At 37.4% G+C, this 21,610-nt stretch overlaps 2 protein-coding genes across 3 annotated transcripts; both read left to right on the top strand.

The window, feature by feature from the left end:
• The first annotated feature begins 1,664 nt into the window (after positions 1–1,664).
• LOC133447555 (C-X-C motif chemokine 10-like) lies at positions 1,665–2,779 on the top strand. The gene is made up of 4 exons (XM_061726258.1): positions 1,665–1,817; positions 1,918–2,038; positions 2,305–2,382; positions 2,501–2,779. The coding sequence occupies exons 1-4, from the start codon at positions 1,754–1,756 to the stop codon at positions 2,562–2,564; spliced, it is 327 nt and encodes a 108-aa protein (XP_061582242.1). The 5' UTR covers positions 1,665–1,753; the 3' UTR covers positions 2,565–2,779.
• A 4,106-nt stretch (positions 2,780–6,885) lies between these two features.
• On the top strand, positions 6,886–21,600 carry kiaa1191 (KIAA1191 ortholog). Of its 2 annotated transcripts, none has more exons than XM_061725151.1 (8): positions 6,886–7,210; positions 8,180–8,282; positions 8,377–8,573; positions 8,770–8,881; positions 10,367–10,494; positions 19,088–19,251; positions 19,412–19,596; positions 20,430–21,600. In XM_061725151.1, the coding sequence occupies exons 2-8, from the start codon at positions 8,255–8,257 to the stop codon at positions 20,633–20,635; spliced, it is 1,020 nt and encodes a 339-aa protein (XP_061581135.1). In that variant the 5' UTR covers positions 6,886–7,210; positions 8,180–8,254; the 3' UTR covers positions 20,636–21,600. The 2 variants fall into 2 exon arrangements, with proteins under 2 accessions (XP_061581135.1, XP_061581134.1); XM_061725150.1 differs by having other exon boundaries at positions 6,887–7,210; positions 19,085–19,251.
• The last annotated feature ends 10 nt before the right edge of the window (positions 21,601–21,610 follow it).

The raw sequence follows: 21,610 nt of genomic DNA, 5'->3' as shown, positions 1-21,610 counted from the left end.
TTTTATTTAATCATGTTCAGAATGAATCATAGCACAGTTTGTGCACTCTTATCTCCCCCCCTGTCCTCTTAAAGACAACTACAACTATCATATGTGATCACATCAGTCTATTCTAAGTCAATTTGCTCTAAACATTTTTTCTAAACGTTGCAAAAAACTATAACATTAATTCATGTTACCCTTCATTTTTTCTGATCAAATACTTCCATCATCCTTGTCTCAGATGTTTCTACCGAAGCGACAACCAAAACAAGGATTGAGAGAGTTACGGTGAAGACTGTTCCCCCCATTTGCTCATTTTTGGTTTAACTGATGTTGGGCACAGGTAGCAATTCCAGCCAAAATGGTGATCACCGCCGCCCCGGAAATCAGTCTTCAAGGCCATTCTTCAGAACTCTATAGGTGACCTCACAGAAGTGTTGGCTATTTTTATAAAGTCTGTAGGAATATCCAGGTTCAACACTGGAACGACTTTCCCTCAGTGGAAATAACTCTTAGCAAATAAAGAAATGATATAGCCTATATCCTGCAGATCTGGCAATGTGTCTGCTTGACTTAAGAAGATCCTGTCTCAGAATGATGAATAGAAACTAATCCCTCAATTTGTTACTCCAACAATGGACAGTCTTGTTCATGTCATGTCCTCAAGTTATCCTGAAAAGCCTCCAATTCAACCACGATGCTGCTGTGAGAGTTCTGATGAGGACTCAAAAGAGATCTGTGAAAAAAGCTCACAGTTCATGATTAGGGATGTGGACATAGTTTCTACCTTAAAACATCCACTTTTAGTAAACCTTATCATTAGGGCTGAACCCTGAACCCTTCCTGCTGTAGACCTCAACAGAAAGGAGACCTCCCATGATGCACTTACCTCACTCTGTTCGCTTTACTCTTCTTCTATGTATGTGTCATTTTTACTGAAGTCAGTATTTTTATCTTTTGTGTCTCAGAGACAGCTCTTCCTGGCATAACCTTCCTGTGTTTGTTAACTTCTTTCTCCCATCTCAGACCCTTCGACTAGCCTGAGTCAGGTGGCTGCTCTTCCTGAGTCCGGTTGTTTTTTTTTTTTTTCCCCTATTAATTAGGTTTTTTTTTGTTTCCCACTGCCATCGTACACTTTTTTAGATGAAGAACTGCATCAGACTGAAGATATAATGCAACATGTTGGGAATAATCAGGCCGTTTTAATTTTTTTATCAGAGCTATTTCATTATTTGGATTAACTTAACTGAATTGAAATGCAATATCATCAAACTGAAATGGATTGTGCCTAATTAAATGCAGTGAAACTGTTTGTTTTCTGTATAAATTGCCTAGAAGTGACTTTTGTTGTGAACTTTTGCTATACTAATAAAGTGGCATGAATGAATTCAATTATGTACTTTTCAGCTCGTGGCTGGCTCAAAGTTAGTTTGAGAAAAAGAAAAGTATTTTTAAAAGCATTATTTAATTATTTTTTTTAAAGAAGTAAAATATATGTGCTAATAAAGCAGAGTGGACTGCGAGTAGGCGATAAGTGTTTTTTCCCTTTTGTTTCCTTCCATCTTGTGGTTTCACTTTCTGTATCAGAAAATTTCCCTTGGTCACAAGAATGATGACATATGCCCACTGAAGACAGCATTTAAGACCCAACTCAGCCTCTGTCCTTCACAGTGCTGATTTCTTTGAGTTGCTTTGATCTTCTCTCTTGCCGCATTATCTTTACCACCCGTTTTCACTTCTACGCTCATCTCGACCAAAGAGGAAACCAACAATGTCCAGCATGATACGGTTGTTCCTGCTCCTTGCTGCTGTGGTCTTTATCTCCGAAGCTCTGCGTAAGCTTTTAATCCTATTCATGATTGAAAGAATTATGACTTTTAACACTGTTGTAAAAAGTCAGGAGATTAATCCATTTTTGTGTGTCTTTCTTTCCAGTCAATGAAGCAGGACAGAGATGTTTTTGTCAAAATGTCAAGAACGGCTTCATGTCAAAGGACCGCATAAAGGACATCCAGATCTACCCAGCAACTGTCTTCTGTGACAGAGTTGAGATTGTGTAAGTTATGCAACTTCAATCTGTGTAAATATAAGAAAGGTTATGTAAAAATACAGTGCTTAGTGTATTTCATTGATGAAGATGTAATCTACCTGATATAAAACACCACAGTAATGAAATGTGTAATGGGACTAGAGTTTTTTGAGTTTTTGAGTTTTCATTGCCAACTAAAACAAAACGTTTATGCTCTTGGCTCTGTGTGTCTGAGTGTGTCTGATTACCTGCAGTGTTTTAACAGGACTGATCTCTATTTTTCATCCCATTAGTGTTTCTGAGACTAGCGGCCTGCGTTACTGTCTGAATCCTAAGCCGAAGGCTGTGAAGAAGATTGTGAGTGGGATAATGTGAGTATTACACAAATCTGTGCTTCTTCTTCACTTCTTCACTTATGACAATTACCAATATTCAGGTGTGACTGTCAGAATTTCGGTCTAATGAGACTCCTGTTTGCTTTGTTTTCAGCTCCAGAAGGAAACGGCAAACCCTCAGATCCAAACGCGCATCCTCTGCTACCGCTGCCGTCTAACTTTCATCTTTAGCTTTTGGTTCATCAAGAGACGTGCATTTTATCGTGCACACACAAGTTAACTATTTATTTCTATTTATTCTCAGGTGGACTTACAGTCCATCAACTTTATCACAGCATTATGTTCTGTGGATGTGAATCCTCTTTTGTTATGTCTTGTAGATATATATATATATACTATGACTATGTTGTACATTTTTCAATGTTTCTTTTTAACTCAGTTTTATATCATGAAAAATAAAGTAAGCTACAGGATCTCTGAGTAATGGTTTTCTTTTCCCACCCTGGTCCTCGTTGTGCTCTGTCCAAACACTAGCACATAGTGGATTTGAGCCGCAGCACGTTACTTATGTGTCACTCCAAACATCAAGGAGTCTTGTGTATTTTTATTTCTATAACGTAATGCAAACAAGAAAATGACAAGGATTTGTAGTTTTGGGTGTCTTTTACTCACGACTGACACTAAAGACGCACACAGATGGATAGTACAGGGAGAGGTCACCTCCACTGAGGCTATAATACTCTTTTCTGTGACCAAATCTTAACCATAACAATTAAAAACTAAACTCAAAACTTTCCACAACTGTATTGGAAAAGTCACTCAATTCAGCTTGAAACCAAGTCTTTATCTTTAAAAAGCTCTTTAAATTAGTGTTACACAACCAAAGATGTTACCGTAATGCTGAATAGCTCGTTGTTATGGTACAAAACTGACACTTATACCTATTATACTCATAAAAACAGCAATGAAACCAGAGGAGGAAGATGTACTCTGGTTTTACATTTAAAGCAGCAATGCCATTCTTTGAAAATGACTTAGAAGTATTTATTACTATATTTTACACCTTAGTAGAAAATATGAAGGAGAAATTAGCTCAAAGTGTAAAACTATTCACTGGCTGCTGATTAAAATGGGCTCCACCTGTTATATTTGTACGGACTACACTTTTGGATTCATTTTTTAAATGCTATTAGATACAAACTACAAGGACCAGAATTACAAGGAATGCTTTCTGTTTTCTTTTCCTTTCTCTCTCATGTCTTTCAGCGTTTCCTTTTGATGTGTAAAAATTTCCCTGAGTCATAGAAAAGATGAGATCATCCGGATTAATGACTGAAGGAATGCACTTCATTCTAACTGTGCAGCAGACAAAACTCTTCTGTTTGCTGACTGTTTTAAAACAAACACAGACATGCAACAGTACACAACAATAAACAGATAATAAAAAATAATTTCCAAATGGTCACTCAAAAATGTGTTTAAGGCATTCTGTAATAAAAAATAAAAGTAGCAGCCCAGAGTAGCAGTTAGAAATATCTGTTGAACAAAGTGCCTCAGTACAAATAAAGTGTTAAAGGAGGTAAGGTGTTGTTATACCCTGCCTGGGTGCATGTGTGCAGGAGGTATGAGGGAAGGTCACAGCTCTGGGGAAAACCTGTTCTTCTGTCCCTTTGTGTTTGTTTTTTACAGTCCTGCAGCTCTGTTGTGACATTGAGACAACAAACAGCCTGTGACCTGGTGGTTTAAGTCACACACCGAGTCCAAGTCTGAGGGAGGATTGCTGATACTGGCCTGCAGCTGGCCTACCACACAGTTACTCAGTAACAGAAGATCCTCTCTCCACATCTGTACAGGTTCACCAGCAGCTGGTAGGGGAAACAACTTCAGCTTCCAGAGGAAGAAAAGGCTTTGCTGAGTTTTCTTCACCAGGAGGGTGGTCTGATATGAAGTGGATGCCCAGGAACCTGATGTTTTCTACGCTGTCTTCCTCCCTCTGCTTACTTTAACTACACCACATTTACAAATGATATTATTATTATCTATCTATCTATCTATCTATCTATCTATCTATCTATCTATCTATTTTTTTATCCTGCTATTCGATTTAAGAAAAACATTTTAATCTTACGTCAATGCACCAAATGAGAACGCCCCAGTCTTGTTGTACACTGGATGTATGATGATAATAAAGACTTTACTTTACTAAAGTCACTTCACCAATCCAGCATTTACACACAACTGTCACCAACACTGCTTACAGACGTTGATATTACAAATAAACTCAACTCAGTTGAGGATATTACACTCTCCTCTGTGACAGCCTTAACCAACTTGACCAGAACAACCAAATTTCCAGCTCCGACACTTTACACGTCTGCAACTAAACTCTTAAACCAAGTCTTAACTTTTAAAAGTTATTGGAAGAATTTCTTTGTTGTATGACACTGCCTCTTCCTGTCATAAAACAGCACTGGAAGCAGTGGAAGGATGTGATGCTTTAAATTTTAAGTTTAAAGCAGCAATGCAAAGTTACATTTAAAAAAGTAAGAAATAAAGCCATGCAATATAACCCTTAATTAGTGAAAGGTGTTATAGGTATGCAAAAGAATATAAGGGAACACATTTTTCTTCAAATTAACGTAATGTAGAGAATCAGGTCAATTTAACCGTCAGAAAATCAAGCTGATTATGATTAAAATTATTAGTTTGGCTTCCACTGGTCGTTCTTATGGCTTCTTGTTTTCAACTAATTATAAAACATAAATCAATAAATATATTCAGTCAATAATTTTCTAATATTTAAGTAACTGGTACCTTACATTCTAATCCATAAGCTTTATTTGTATATATTGGACTGGACTGCTGATTTAACATCTTATTGAGTCAAACATTAGTGTGACTGAGCTGACTATTTCATCTGAGCAGCTTCATTTACTTATTTCTTCTGCTTCATTTGATAATTTAATGACAACCTTCCAAGTCTCAGTGAGCAGTCAGACAAATGTGCTTCCACGAGAAAATAAAAATAAAAATAAATAAATAAATAAAAACACTCCAGAAATGTAATGGAGCAGAAGTAATAAGCTAAACATGAAAGTACAGGTTAAGAATGTGCTACAGTTGGGTCCAAACTTTTACTTTATGGAAGAAATTTCCTGGAAAGAAAGAAAAGGATTCTAACAAAAACTGAACAGGAAAGAGGACAAGAGAGAAAAAATTGGAAAAGGGAGAGTAAATCGATGCAGCTATATCACATTTAATGTGATGTTCATTCAATATTTGTATAGAACTTTTAAAACAACCACTGTTGACCAAAATGCTTTACAGTGACATTTGGCTCATAATAGCATTTATTTAAGTTTATTTCTTTCATTGGATTTTTTATTTTTTTTACTGGAATGTTTCTAATATTCTAAGTCTCTATGTGTCTTGATCTTAACTGTACATTTCAGACATTTCACGGAAGAAAATGCTCATGAAGTGAATCTTTATCTGTTATTCATAATGGTGTGCTGCCATCTTCTGGTTTTTCCTTTCAAAGACAATTATCAGAGCTCCCCTATTTAGCCTCTGAATTAGTCTCCTCAGAAACAACCTTTCTCCATTTTCCTCCCTGTTGGGGAGGTCGGTGGAAAAAAAATAGTCTGTAAGTGGATTTGAATTACACACAGAACAGTCAGTCTACAGCTGGCAGGAGGTTTCTGTTGCACAGAGGTGTAGCCTATAGTCTCCCTATGAACTTGAAGCTTTTGACAGCTTTTAGTAAAAATAACTAACAAAAAAAGCTAAAGTTCTGTTCTGCTGTTTGCTTTATAGGTTGAGCATCACATCCTGCAGCAGGCAAAGAGACCTCTGACCGTTGGCACTGAAAGTATGCCAAAGTATGCTCCATCTGCTGTTCCTGTAATTACACCCAAAACTGATGTCAGCAAACAAGCTTTTCAAGATTTTTCTTTTTTCTTTTGCAAAGGAGCAAAAAATTGCACCGGCTCGAGGCAAACATGCAAACAATGACAAAAAATACAATTGTTTTCAAACTCTCGATTTTAACTGAACTTGATACTGTCATATTCCGAGCTGATATTGACACATTTAAAAAAAATAAATAAAATTAAAAAAAAAAGGTTGGCCTACTACATTTAGTTTGTATGGCGGGTTTTGCTGTTCACCAGCCCCTCTTTTACATGCATGATGTATGCCATGGGTCCCGCACGTTTTCCTCTGCTTTAACACACCTGATTCAAATGAATGGCCGTCATCAGCATGTCATTAAGGTCTGCACAGGTCTGTTAATGATACACAGTCATTTATGTGCTGAAGCAGGGAAACATCTAAACCAGGCAGGACACCGGCCCTCGAGGACTGCAATTGAATACCCCTGATGTAGGAAAATGCTGAGTAGGTCTTTGCAGTCTTCATAAACATTTCCTCGTGTCCATCTCCCCTCATTACACCTCCTGGAATATTGCCCCCCCATGCACGCAGCTGCAGCACACACCCAAACTTAAAGTGGCGTGTAAACCAACAGATTACCTTGCAAACGAGAGCACATTATTACATTATAGCAGAGATTCACAAAACACAAAAAGTGACAGTATGTCGCGCCATTATTTCTAAACATTCTGCAGGACTTTCAAGTTTCACTTCCGTCTGCTGCGGCTGCAGGAGAGGAGCGTCACCCCTGCTGCCGAGCGGCTGACGCATTTGCGCTCTGATTGTTGTTTGCATGTCCAAAAGTCAGGGTTGATCAAACATGCGGGGCTCGTTGATACAATCTGCCAGCTCTTTCCCAGTGTGACAGAGGACGGCATCGCATCTGAGGAGTGATCTTGAACGGGAGACGACAAGGGGAAAATATTGACAGGTAAGGTGCGTCAAGTAGCATGTCTAATAACATGTTGTTTGCCATGTAAAGCTGCAACAACAGACTCAAGGAGAGCTGGAAATCACAGACTGCAAAGAAGTTAAAGGCATGCAAAGGCTGGTAATCAAATTGAAGAACGATGTGGGTATTACATTGTAATAATATATTGGATGTGATTGAATCGTGTGAGCAGTCTACTGGATAATCGCTGTAGAAGAATCCAAAAACAGTTTATATCACTATAATGTTCATTATGATTGTGGCAACTTATCAGGTTTTACTCTCAAATCCCCTTGGTGCGATTTAGGATTGTGTTTTGCAAGTCATTGCTACTGACTTCCCTGAAAGCTGTCGTGAACAAGAGTCCGCTGTTTGTCTGGAAAGCAGCAGCTGCAGAAAAAAAAATCTGAATTCTGACAAAGTAGTTTGCAGACTATAAGGTTACATAGAAAATATTAGATTTTAATAAAATATTATGTTTGACACTGCTTTAAGGATCAAGGGAAATCAGTTCATCAGAAGAAGACTTGCTTTTCTTTGTATTTTATTACACAGAGTACTCAAGGTTAAATGGAAGTCGTGTGAATTAAATGCTAGACATGTTATTTCCATGTGAAGGGAACACAAAATGTTTGAATTAATTAAGTATTTTTTTGCTGCTAAATGGACATAAGACGGCCAGATGGATGAGAACGGCTCTGACTTAATGTCATGTTCATGACGCTGCTCAACAGTAACCAGACTCTCGGTTCTATTTGTAGCAGGTCAGGGACAGGACACACTGTGCACTAGAAATAACATTTGGTTGTGATAAATCTGATGTAACAGTGAGTAATACAGACATGCAACATGCTTCTTAGCATAACTTACTGTTTGTAAATATAAAACAAAAGACATCTCTGTGTTTTACTTGGCTTTAACTTTAGCCCTGTAACACTGGGTTTAACACCGTGGTGTCATGTTCTGCAGGTTTGAGACCAGTAGACCTCCTCACTGTTTGCCTTCAGTCTCTTGTTGGTCGGCACCCCCCAACCTGCTGTCCAGATGGCCTCAGGGCGAGGAGACATCCCAGGTAATGCTGTTATCCAGGAATACAATTACATAAAATCAAGAGGGATAATCTTTGTCAGATAACAGTTATACTTGTCTTTATTTCCATTATTCAGCGCTCGAGTCTGGCATGTCTGCCATGTCTGCTGGCTTCTGTGGTTCCTTAGCACATCCCATCGGAATAGTCCGACGCAATATCAGCTATGATGAGCACATGGATGCCCCTATCAATTCACCACCTCCAGACATGAATGTCAACATCTTGTGGAAAGATCCTGTCATTCCACAGCACAGGTTCAGGGACGGTGCAGAGGTGCTTCCCTGTTTGTTTTTACTTTCTAACCCCCATTATTTTGAACTGGTTACCTGAACAAAATGTTCACTGTAAGGGGTTGTGTAAACTGGCTCTCTGGGATTTGGTGCATGTTTGTACACTTTGGAAGTGATCACTTGTCTGTTATGTAACTAGTGTGTCAATTGATCGTTATACTGTAAACTTGTGTGACTAGGACGGAGAGAATGCCGGGCAGTTATTGACATTTGAGACGACGATGCCACTCAAGCCCCCAGTGCCAATAGTGAAAACCAAAGCCACATCTTTAATGAGCTCACTAATGATAAGTAAGTAAAAAAAACACCAGCAAATTGTCTTGTGTTACAACCCCAAATGACGAAGTGATCCAGTTGTTAACTTGTACCACTCTTCCTGCAAATATTAAGGTGTGCAACAGTACAGAGTCCTTATTTTTGCATTTTTCATTTCAAAATGCTTGCGGGCAGATAGGACCTAAAGGCGGGCCATCCCTATACGTTTAGTACTTGTAATGTCTGCAGAATGTGCTCTTGTATTGGCTGCTTGAAAATCACGATGTGTTTTTCTGCATTTAAGCTGGCATCACTGAAGTGAAGTATAAAGAACCTTTGCCAAGGCGCTTATACAAAACCCATACCATCACAAAACCAGATTTTTTGGGGGGGATTTGTTGCCAAAAAGAGTTCAGATTTTTTTTTTTTTTAATGTTTTTTTTTTATTTTTTCGTCTGACCATAATACATTTTTTTTTTTTTTTACTGTGGGTTGGTTGATGATGCCACTGGCCAAGGTTGCCTTAAAGTGACTCATTGGACCTTGTTTTTACACCACTGTCTAAGATCTATTCTTGTCTCATGCTGGATAACTCTCTTTTTTTTTCTTCTTCCATCATTACTTTCGTGACTCTTGTGAGTCATCTCTGACATGATGCCCAGTGTGGCTCTGTGAGCTAGTTTTAATTGTTGTTCATGTGTGATATAGTGCCATAAAACAATGTCCAGTTGTGAAGAGAGACAACTGGAGTCAGAAGTTATTCATTTCAATTGCTCTGAGGCTTTGTACAGTAACATTGTAAGTAGTTTTTGTAAATGTGACTCCATGTTGAAGAACTTAAAAATTAGATCACAGGTGTCAGATTATGTATTGTTGCCCACTAAAATTCTTCAGGAATCCTAAACAAATGGAGTGATATTAAGCGCTGTAAGAAAAGCAATATGCAAATCTTTCCTTTTGTATCTTTGAGAAATTGTGTTTTCAAACATTTCAGTTAGTTTCTCATGCATCCTCTGCCCATCTTTGCAACTCAAACATTCAGCTTCTTTTTTCTGGACACAACAAATCACCATTACAATCAACTGTTGATGTTATGTTAAAAAAATAATAAAAATACTTCAATCTAGTTGTGCCTTTAGCTCCTACTAGCACTAAATGGTCAGTATGCCAACTTTTTTGGAATGACATGCAGGCATGAAATTCAAAAACAAGATGTATATTCACACATAGGTTTACAGGGAAAACATTAATATAATGTAATTGTTTGTTTTTTTTTAAAACAAAAAACATTTTCATATCTTAACTTTTGTTTGATTTGGGGTTATATAAAAAAAGATTTCCATTGCTTTATGACAGATTTATTCATGTGTTTACAGTTGTATACCAGTTATTCATTGCTCAAATTCAGACTACTTTGGCTCTCAATTATTGAATAACAATGTTTAAGAATACCTATGGTAATACTGTGGAACACATTTAAACATTAACTAAAAATGTTGAAACTATTCTCACATTTCTTAGAGCACACCCAAGAGAACCTCCGGGAGTTTGAGCACCAGGCAGGACTGACAGATGCTGTTTATTCACCGCACAAGGGCCTCTCAGCTGAGGAGACCCGCTTTCATCGACTAGTTGATGGCACATTACCAGTAAGTATAAATAGAATAGAATGTCTTTATTGTCATTTGTACAGGTACAACGAAATTGGATGCTATCTTCTCTAAGGTGCATGGTTTAAAAAAATAGATATATTAAAAAAACAACAACTATAAAAATAAATAATTTCTAAAAGGACACAAACAGGAAGACAACATACAGGTATTGCACGATTCTATGGCAGGTATTGCACGGTTCGGTCAGTATTGCACATGGAAAAAGTCAGTTGATTATTTAGCAGTGTAGTTATGGCTCTGGCATAGAAACTGTTCTTAAACTAATATTATAAACTAATGTGAGGAAGCAGGAGCAGAAGACAGTTTTGTCCTCGAAATAATAGAATAGCATGTTTGCATCTCTATCAAGCATGGGGGAATATCCTTAGGAAGTGTAACCTTGTCACATAATTGAAAACACAAATCACGTATTATTATCATCCAAATACAAATATGCACAAATTGAAGATGAGATTGTGTGTTAAATGCAGATCAATTGTAAGTTTTGGGCCTTTACCTTTTTAATATGTGGGATGTTTGGCAAATGCTTGTTTAGAAGGTCCCAGTTGATAGCTGGGATTATTAAATAAGAACATTTTAGTGTGCTTATTGATAAAAGTTTCGATACATTTTATGTGTATAACATACAACACATTTTATAAAAAATTGTATTTAGAATAATGCAGTTTCATATGCACTTTTGCCCTGCAACAAAAGGGCCCTGCTCCACTCATATATTACAAATGTGGACTACATACATAGCAATAGACCAGGGGTCCTTAACCCTGTCCTGCATGTTTTAGATGTCTCCTTGCATCAACACACCTGATTCAAATTAACGGTCGTCACCAGCTTGTCATCAAGGTCTGGACAGCTTTGTTGTTGACACAGCTCCTTGTATCACGGTGCAATGAAGCAGGGTAGCATCTAAAACAGGGGTGGGCAATCCTGGTCCTCGAGGGCTGGTGTCCTGCATGTTTTAGATCAGGGGTTTTCAATTCCAGTCCTCAGGCCCCTCTGTCCTGCATGTTTGAGATGCCACCCTGCTTCAGCACACCGTGATTCAAGGAGCTGTGTCATCAACAGAAATGTACAGACCTTGATGACAAGCTAATGAGGACCATGAATTAGAATCAGGTGTGTTGGTGCAAGGCAACATCTAAAACATGCAGGGCAGGGAGGCCCGAGGACCGGAGTTGAAAACCCCTGTTTTAGATGTTTCCCTGCTTTGATACACCTGATTCTAATTAATCATCGTCATCAGCTTGTCATCTAGGTCTGCACAATTCTGTTAACGACACAGTCACTTGTATCACGGTGCAATGAAGCAGGGAAACAGCTAAAATATGCAGGACAGGATTACCCACCTCTGCTCTAAACTACTAAAACTGGATGGTATCTGGTCTCCCTCTTCTAATCAATCAATCAATCAAATTTTAGCACCTTTCATCCAGGTACATGAAATACAAAGTGCTTAACATTTTGACTGAAAAATAAGCAGAATAAAAACTAAAATAAAAACTGGGAGACCAACGCACACTGACATACAATATAGTTAATTAAAATGAAATAATGATAAAACTTCAAGAATTAAGGCAAAAAAATAATCAGTCCACAACAATAAAATATAATAGTAATAAAAACATGACAAGAAATAGATAAATAAATAAAACAAATACCTCTAAAAAATGTTAAACAGAATAAAACTATAAAATGTGATGCTACATAAAAGCCAGACCAAAGAGATGAGTTTTTAGTCTATGTTTAAAAATGTCCACATCTCCAGCTCCTCTCAGATCCTCCGGCAGGCTGTTCCACAGTTTTGGAGCATAGTGGCTAAAAGCAGCAAATGTTTTAGTTCTACTCTGTGGAACAGCTAAAAAGGAAGAGCCATAGGATCTGAGTTCCTTCCTGGTTCATAGAATAAAATCATCTCTGAAATATACTCTGGTGCAAGCCCATGTAGCACTTTATAAACTAATACAATAAATTTAAAATTAACACGAAAACTAACAGGTAGCCAGTGTAAGGATTTTAAAATGGGCCTTATGTGTGCTCTCCTTCTGGTCTGAGTCAGAACTCACGCTGCAGCGTTTTGAACCAGTTGCAGCTGATTTATGGTATTCTTGGGTAGACCAGAAGAGCATTACAGTAATCTACCCTTGTAGTTATGAAGGCGTGCATTAGTCTGTCCATGTTTCTCAGAGAGAAAAAAAACGGCCTCACCTAAGAAAATATTTTTTAAATGATAAAATGCTGTTTTAGTGACACAGCGTCCATGTGATTTGAAATTAAAATCAGAGTCAAATATGACTCCTAGATTTCTTCTGTTTCAAATCTTTTTTATTATTTTTCACAATGAATATAATAATAACAATGTTATATTGAGAATGTATATCCTGACCATAACAAAAAAAAAACCCACTGAAGGTCTTGCTGGTGCAGGTTCAGATGGTATCAAAATAGTTGTCTTACAAAACATATCAAGAAAAAATTAAAATAAAAGGAAATCTTGCAATCCTGAGGTAGTACAGTGACCCCACCAGCCCACCCCCCACCCAAATCCCTAAAAATGTTAAGTAAAAGGCACACAAAGAGGAAAACAAAATTGTCAGGCATATTAATATCTAAACCTTGAGCTTCTCAAATGTCAAGGGTCCACCGTGTTCACTCTCTCACCGTATAAATAATCTATGATGACTCCTAGATTTCTTTATGAGTATTGAGTATTGTTTCAAAAATTATACAGTAAAACCCATAAATGATACACTGGTGCAGTGACATTAGATGAAACATGAAGCAACACCTTGGTAAACAAGTTACGTAATGTGCGCCGTGCTGTGGTTCTATCAGCGCCGTTGCCGGGCAACGCCCTCAGAGGCCCCGCCCCCCACTTTCTTAAAGGGCCAGTACACCGAGGTCGTCACAAAATCAACCTGACGGCGTCGTATCTTTGAAAACTAATCGTCTCCACAGCAACACATTAAAATGGACAAAATGAAGGACTCCGTCGAGTTGAGGCGTCAAAGAAAACTGATCATAAAAAGGTTTGTATGATGCCGTAGTTAACACCTGCATTTTTTTTCTCCAATTTTGCTTGCAGCAAGGCCTTAGCTTGCAATGCTAATGTCGGAGCTAACTCGAGAAAAACAAACACATTCTTCGGTTAACTGTTGGTTTTAAAGAGTCACTACTAAGTTATTAGTGAATAGTCGGCCATTCCCTGGCTACGTGTTATAAGCGAAGCCTGTAGCTTGATGGTTTTTCCAGTGTGTGACATGTTGTAGTTTGTTAGCAGAGCAGCGGCTAACAGCTAACAGATGGAGAGGCAGTAATGATTGTTTTACTCTTTACCAGAGAGAAAACAATCATTACCGCCTCTACAGTACTATCTGTAATGTTGTTATGCAACCCTAGACCCAGTTTACCTCCCTTATTGTTCACTGATAACACAGATACAGAAAAGCCTTACTTCTACTGATAATGACCTATAGATTATAGTTTATTAATCAACTAACTACAATATTATTATTATGTGTGTAAGTAGATACAGGACTGTCTCAGAAAATTAGAATATTGTGTTATTATATTATAAACTATTATAAAGTTCTTTATTTTCTGTAATGCATTTTAAAAAAACAAAAATGTCATACATTCTGGATTTATTACAAATCAACTGAAATATTGCAAGCCTTTTATTATTTTAATATTGCCGATTATGGTTTAGAGTTTAAGATTCAGATTCCCAAAATATTCAAATTTTTTGAGAAAGGATATTTGAGTTTTCTTAAGCTGTAAGCCATGATCAGCAATATTAAAATAATAAAAGGCTTGCAATATTTCAGTTCATTTGTAATGAATCCAGAATGTATGACATTTTTGTTTTTTTAATTGCATTACAGAAAATCACAACATTCTAATTGTCTGAGACAGTCCTGTATATAGATATAAAGCAGATGCAGTTAATAGAGACAGTATAGTGTAAATAAGTATATTTATATAAATATTTATATGGGCGTATGTATGTATGTATGTATGTATGTATGTGTGTGTGTGTATATATATATATATATATATATATATATATATATATATATATTTCACCTATGTGTGTGAGTATTATAATAATAATGCTGTTATTTAGCAGTGTGAGTATTTACGGGTTAAATTATTAGTGAATGGGGGTAGGATTAAATACGTTTACACTTCTTACTCCTTTTTTGCACATGTAAATTAAGATATCAAGTGTTTTGTTGTTTTGTTTTCTTAAACATCTCTTGAAGTGTTGTTTTTACATGTACAAAAAAAATCCCAAAAAATAATTATAGATTAAAGTGTCGACAGTAACGCTAAATTGCCATATCAGTTATAAATATAAACTGTAATGTAGTTGTAGAGATTGACGAATTAGTGTCTGATAAAAATCAGATGTATACATTATGTAAGTGTTTGGTTTTGTTTCCGCTTCATTTCGGAAATGCTGTCGTAGTTATAGACTCTATAACCTCCTATAATATAGAGATACAGTTCACTGATGAACTTCTCAACTCGTGTTCAAATGTATTTTATAATGATTATTGCTTGCCATTTATATAAAATCGGACAAAAACCTGAAATGTTACTCTTTCATTAAATCATAAATCAATTTGATGGTGAGTATCAGTAAACAGGTGTTTTCAGGTCCCAGTTTTGGGGATAGAGTCTGGCTGAGACATTTGAGAATTTTTAACAGTTGTTTTGTAATGCAGTTCCTTAGTTTTACTTTGAAGAAAGTAAAGCTTGTTCTAACCTAAAAGACAAAGCCTGAAAAGATTTGTATTCAGGATTTTTTTTATTTGTTGCACAAACATCTTTTTATCTGGATTGGTATCCCACTTCTCTGATTCAGTCTTAGTTGTCACTCAGGTATAAAAGTTCTATCTTCAGTGTTTCAGACCAGCGGCAAGTTTCTGTTTTTTTTCTCAGATAAATATTGGATCATAGCCATTGTGATCCTTTGGTCGTTCGTCACCTGTTTGTCAAGGCTTTTCAACCCCCCCCAATTCTGACCTTGGATGGGCAGCTAGTTAATGTTCTTCCATTTTAGATTAACAGAGGTCACTGTGGTGCCGGTGATGCAGTCCTGTCTGTCCTGCAGAAATGTTTTTGTTTTTTCATTTTCCTAACTTTATGGCTTGATTTTCATTGTACACCATACACTGTCAAATTAGAAAATATAATCACAGGTGGGGTCTGATTATGTTGCAAAAAGTATTATTAATTTAGTTTTAAACCTAACAAAACTCGTGAAAACTGAAAATTGTCTGAATGCATTTAAACATTGATGGGTAGACTCGTGTTTAAGTGCTGTTTTTCAGTGTTATGGCTGAGGTCCAAGAGGGCTGGTGCAGTGACGAAATCTAGCAGTTTACAAGTCCAAATAATGCACCAAAGAAGAGACCACAGAGATGGATCCTGTTAATCATTCACACAAGTATTACTGTCCTGATTTGAAAGCTACATGTGTCCCACAATATTTATATGAATTTTAGGAATGTTAATGATATAGATAATATACCAGTACTGGATTGAAGCTAAACTTTGAAAATCATATTAATTATATCATTGAAATAAACCAATGATGAGGCTCATTCAGTTGAATATTATTATATCATCTACCCTTTGCACTAAAAAAAAAATATATATATATATATTTATTTTTATATATATATATATTAGGGCTGGGACTCAATTAAAAAAATTAATCTAATTAATTACAGGCTTTGTAATTAATTGCAATTTGATCGCATATCAATTTTAGACCTGAGAACAATGAGATTTCCTTTTTTTGTTTGTTTCAAATTGATTTTTGTATACGAGTGAATGATTGACTAGTGAAAACATATGTTCAATTTATGAAACAGTTTATCTTTATCAAGGTGGTGCCTCACCAAGAACAAATCAGTGCAATTTGCTATAAAGTGCAGTAAATTAAATGTATGCACATTGAATGAGACAGGTAGCCTATAGTCAAGGACCTTGTGTAAACAACACTTAGGATGCTTTCACACCTGTCCGGTTTGCGCAGCGCAAACCCTGCGGCAGGCGGCCTCTCGCCCGCCGCTGAGCTCTGCGCCGGTAGCACATAAATGAATGGGTAAAGCCTGATTTATGGTTCCGCGTCAAATTGACGCAGGGCCTACGCCGTACCCTATGCCGTAGGCTCTGCATTGGTGTAACGCAGAACCATAAATCAGCCTAAAGCCGCGGCTGCGGTCTGCGCTGCGCTGAAAGGGGCGTGTTTATCCGAGGGTGCGGAAGAGGAAACTCCTTCCGCGTTCATTTGACCAATCAGAGAACAGCTGGTTCGTGCATGGCATTTGTTATCAGCTTTGAACCGGTGTGGGTACCAGATTGTATCGGGCTGCAATATTTTCCCCGGAAGTGTGCATTTTTTTTCCCCGCGATGGTATTTTAGTCAGAAGCAGCAGATCATAGTGGAGGTAAAAGGGAGAAGAAACATATACAAGGAATTATCAGTGATCTTACTGACATAGGCTAAAAAAAGTATTAGAGTTAAAATATTTATTAGGGACTATTTTCACTATTTCCTCTCTTCATTAGGAGATTCATCAGTGAGCTGAGAACAATAATAGCCTACTATATACAGTATAGGGTAAACAATGTTTTGCTTGCTGCATAGCAGTAAGCAGTTAAATATTTTGATCTTAATAGACATTTTAAATTATCGATTTGCTTTATTACATTTAATAATCATCAGTTTTCACAAGACGGAACGTCATCACGTACGGTCATAAGCCAATCACAAGACGGAACGTCATCACGTACGGGGAGCCGGGAAAAAAAAGCAGGTGGGAAAAAAAAGCACCGACACCGGTACAGACGTTTGCCTTGTGAACACAAACGCCACGAACGAGAAACGAAACAACTGTATCGATTTAGCCCCTGAATCGGAACAAAACAAACGGCCACAGGTGTGAAAGCACCCTTAAATATAACAAAATACTTTCAACTGTTTCAAGTACATTCCAGAACATGGAAACGCATTAGAAAACCGAGCATGCTTCCATCCATCCGTTTTTTAAAACAAAATTTCCCATCCACGGGACCAACGAGACCTTTTTCGTCTGCGACGTCATTCATCTTTAACGTGTGTGGTAACAACTTAGCTTGTGTTATGACGACGGCCGCACTTCGCTATAACACTAATGCACGTTGGTTGCAGAACCCTTGAGAGAGAGAGAGTTGTAAAACGCTTTGATCTCGCCGCGGAGCTTACAATAAAATGAAAGATATAAAAGCTTGTAACATGGCAGGTATGGGCAAAATGTAGGGTATCTGCATCCTCTTACAGCTATTTTTAAAACAAATTCTACCATGTTTCTTTTTTTGTCTACAGTGCAAGCTTTGACCTCTGTGCCAACCAACACATCTAAAAGAAAGTTTTTGTCAATTAAAAGTATGTTCTGCTCTTAATGATTCACTTTAGTACTAACAGTGCAATGTGCATGCATTTGTATTAGTATTTTTATAATTTTTTTTACAACGAATAAAGTGTTTTATTTGACTTTGTGCAAGAAGTAGTTGTGATTTTTTGTTAACTGTTCTTGCATAACATGTGACCATTGAGAATGATTGGTACATTTATTGTACGTTCTTAAATTGTGCTTTGATCCTATGATCCTATAGATGTGCAAAGTGATGAGTAAAACCCTAAATTAACATTGTTGAATCATTTGAAACGGGTCAAGTGGTCAAAACTAAAAAATCTGGACATGACAAAAGAAAGGACACAGGAAATTAACTTTACATGGACAACTGATCCAAGCTGACTATAGTGCATCTGCATGAAAATGCAATGTTTAATTTAGAAACTTATAATGGTTCACTGGTGTATATTGCTTATCATCCAGGTCATGCTAATGGGAGTCGACGTAAGTGTCATAACTCTCTCGGTGCGTCTGAAATGCCATACTAAAAAGTATACTTAAGTTTGGCACACTTTTGAATAAATATCATTATGGTGGAAGTATGCGATTTCGGACGCAGCCTCACTCTCAAGGGGTCTGGTTGATTGGTGCGCCATCCGTGTGAAAGTCGTCCCGTGAGAAACGTTCCATGGGGAAAAAACTAATGCGATTAAAATGTGCTATTTTTTCTGTAATTAATTAATCGAAATTAACATGCTAAAGTCCCAGCCTTAAAATATATATATATATATATATATATATATATACACACAAATACTAAAGTAGGAGTGATGCTTGGATTTTGTATTGGTGTTGTACACATCTTTCTGAGCAAGTTTAATTTATGTAATCTATGGTCCATTGTGGAAAAATAATCCAGCATCTCAGTCTTTCTCTTTTCCCACCCACATGACATGGTAACAGGTCATAGGCACAGATGGTGTGACGCACATTATTATTATTCTTGCTCTACAGGACAAGTCAAACACTGGTGACCTTTTGCATTGTGTACCTAGGGTTATTTACTTTTTAAATGAGGTCATTGCTGTGCTTCTTGATACATTAACAGGACTTCCTTCAGTGTTTTGATTTTTTTTTTCTTTTGTTTTTTGTTTTAGCAGAAGTTGAGAATGCCAAGTGGGGATTTCAAGGAGGACAGGCTTACAACATCAGCACAATCCACCCCAAGTGTCACCCCCTGCGTCACCCCCTGTGTGACTCCCTGTGTCACCCCCAGTGTCACCCCCTGCGTTAGTCCCCTCTCATCACCAGCTCTTAATCGCAGGTGAGCACTCGGCTTATAGAATGACATGGTTGTATTCTACTTTGACAATGTTATGTTAAAATTGCTGAATGTAAAACTTCCACTGCTTAAACATGTAATATGGCAAGCGTTGCCTTTTTATGTGTGTTCATATCATGCTTTTGGTTGTTGGAAAATACAGGAGCTGGTTACAGCTGAGTCCAGGACCTTTTCTTGCTGCACCAGAGTATAACAGAGCTAACTCCAGCACAGACATGGGAGGAAATGAGGGTGGAGGTGGAGGAGGATTAGACAGGTGGAGCTTCTTTGGATCTCGGCCTGTGGTTCACAAGTCCCCCACTGACCCAGGCTCCGAAACCAGCACTGGTGAGTGACTTGTTTCTACAGGCCAGCATGAGCATCTGAACTTTTGTTCTGCTTTCATGAAATGGGTGGGGGACTATGGTAGATTGAAAAGATGTATTCTTTTTATATATATATATATATATATATATATATAGACACCATAGAATACAATTAAAAGAAGAAAAAAAAATTCTCATCCTGCAAAAATGATCACGTTTATGGGCTGGATTCATGATTTAATGTGGTTGGCTTATGAGTAAATCGTCCACCACTGGGGTGTGTTCTTATGATTTGGCTGAAACAAGGAAGGTATCTGATTGTTGCAGACCACTCCGTATTTAAAAAAAAAAAAGAAGATATTTGTGGGTTGAGGCAAGTTAGGGGAGTCTCAAAAATCCACACATACATGCAGAGAAGTCCACAGACCACAAGCCATTTGTAAATCAGATTAAATGTGTGTGTGCATCAGAAATTAATTTGCATTTGTAAATCTCTTGTGCGTTTTTGAATATTGAAACTGTTCTAGCTCCATAGAAAAAGGCATATCAAGTTAGGTTGAGAGAAGATGGGGTGGCTGGATTATTTTACTATTATGTGATTCTATAACACAGAATCCTGAACATCTGAACTTGCACCCTGAATTATGTATTTTACAGACTTGTGTAGCACCAACATGACAGGGTTATGTTAAGTCAAAGTTTTTGAGATTTTCTTTCAGATACCCAAATATATATGTCCAAAGCACAGGTGGATTTATTTTTTAAATGCACCCCGTTTTTTTAAAAAACATTTTACAACTACCTAAAACCACATTGGTGCTAATAACTGTATCTACCAACACTTCTCTCCTGCAGGCTTCTCACTGCAGTCCTACTTTGGACTTCAGAAGTCTTCTACCATGGATGGCACCAACACCCAAGTCAACCTAAAGGTGGAAGACCCTGCCAAATTCATGCCCCCCAAAATTGATATCTCAGGCATTGAAGCTAAGCAAGTTGCCCCACGTCCACACAAACTTAAACCCCGGGACATGAATGTTTTAACACCATCGGGCTTTTGAAGTCAGACCAGCTCCTTCTGTGCCACATCCGAGCTAGTTTTCTTTCTCCATCTGACTGCTCATATGCTTTCCTGCTTTCCCGCTTTCTTCTGTCTCCTCTGCCTCCCTGCAAATCCCCGGAGGCTGAGGGGAATGAGGACCACCTACAGTATTGGCTCATCCGCCCCAGAAATGTTACTGCCCCTCTCCCTTCCAACTCATTGGTCCAAATAAAATAAGAGAAAATTATAAGTTGTTCATTGAGGATGCTTAAATTTTTTTTTGTTTTGTTTTGCTTTTTTTGTGCATCACTTAGTGGCTGCATTGGTATGCATTGACTTATCTGTACTTATCCTTTGTCCGCAGTGGTGCGTGGTTGAAGTTGAAATATCTTGTCAGTACTTTGCAAAAGTTAACCACTATAGCAATGCCTGTAGTACTAAAACTGACCACCTATTTCACTTCATGATGATAATTTTCTGTCGCATTTGTATTTTTTTTTTCTTCTTCTTCTTAATAAGATCACATAAATATTGTTGAGTCGTGCTTTTCTTCTTCAGCATGCAAAGCACAGAATGATGTGTGACTGATATTGTGCCTAAACTTGCAGGGTGTTTTTCCTTACGGCATCAAAGTTTAGCTTTTTATTTTGTGAAAGAACATATTTGAGTGAGTATGATTGCAGACCTGAAGTGATGGTTTTTAAAACAAAAAAAAAGTTTTTTTTTCATCTTGTCCTGCTTTAAATTAACTTTTCTTCTAAATAGGTAGTATATTTTGTTGATTTTATGACATTTTTACAAAAGAAATTGCAATGAGTCAATGCACAAAGAACATTTATGAAGCATTCAAGAGGTCATTCTTGATTTTGTGGTTTTTGTGTCTTGAGATCCCTTCTGGTTTGTTGGGAGAAAAGATGAACACCACTAATTGCACATGGGAGTGACTCCCAATGACATCCGTTAATAAATCTGATCATAACATAAGAGACTGCGT

This window comes from Cololabis saira, chromosome 7 (genome assembly GCF_033807715.1).
Source record: "Cololabis saira isolate AMF1-May2022 chromosome 7, fColSai1.1, whole genome shotgun sequence".
In the NCBI taxonomy this organism is placed as follows: domain Eukaryota; kingdom Metazoa; phylum Chordata; class Actinopteri; order Beloniformes; family Belonidae; genus Cololabis; species Cololabis saira.
This window is presented reverse-complemented; position numbering and strand designations above follow the sequence as displayed.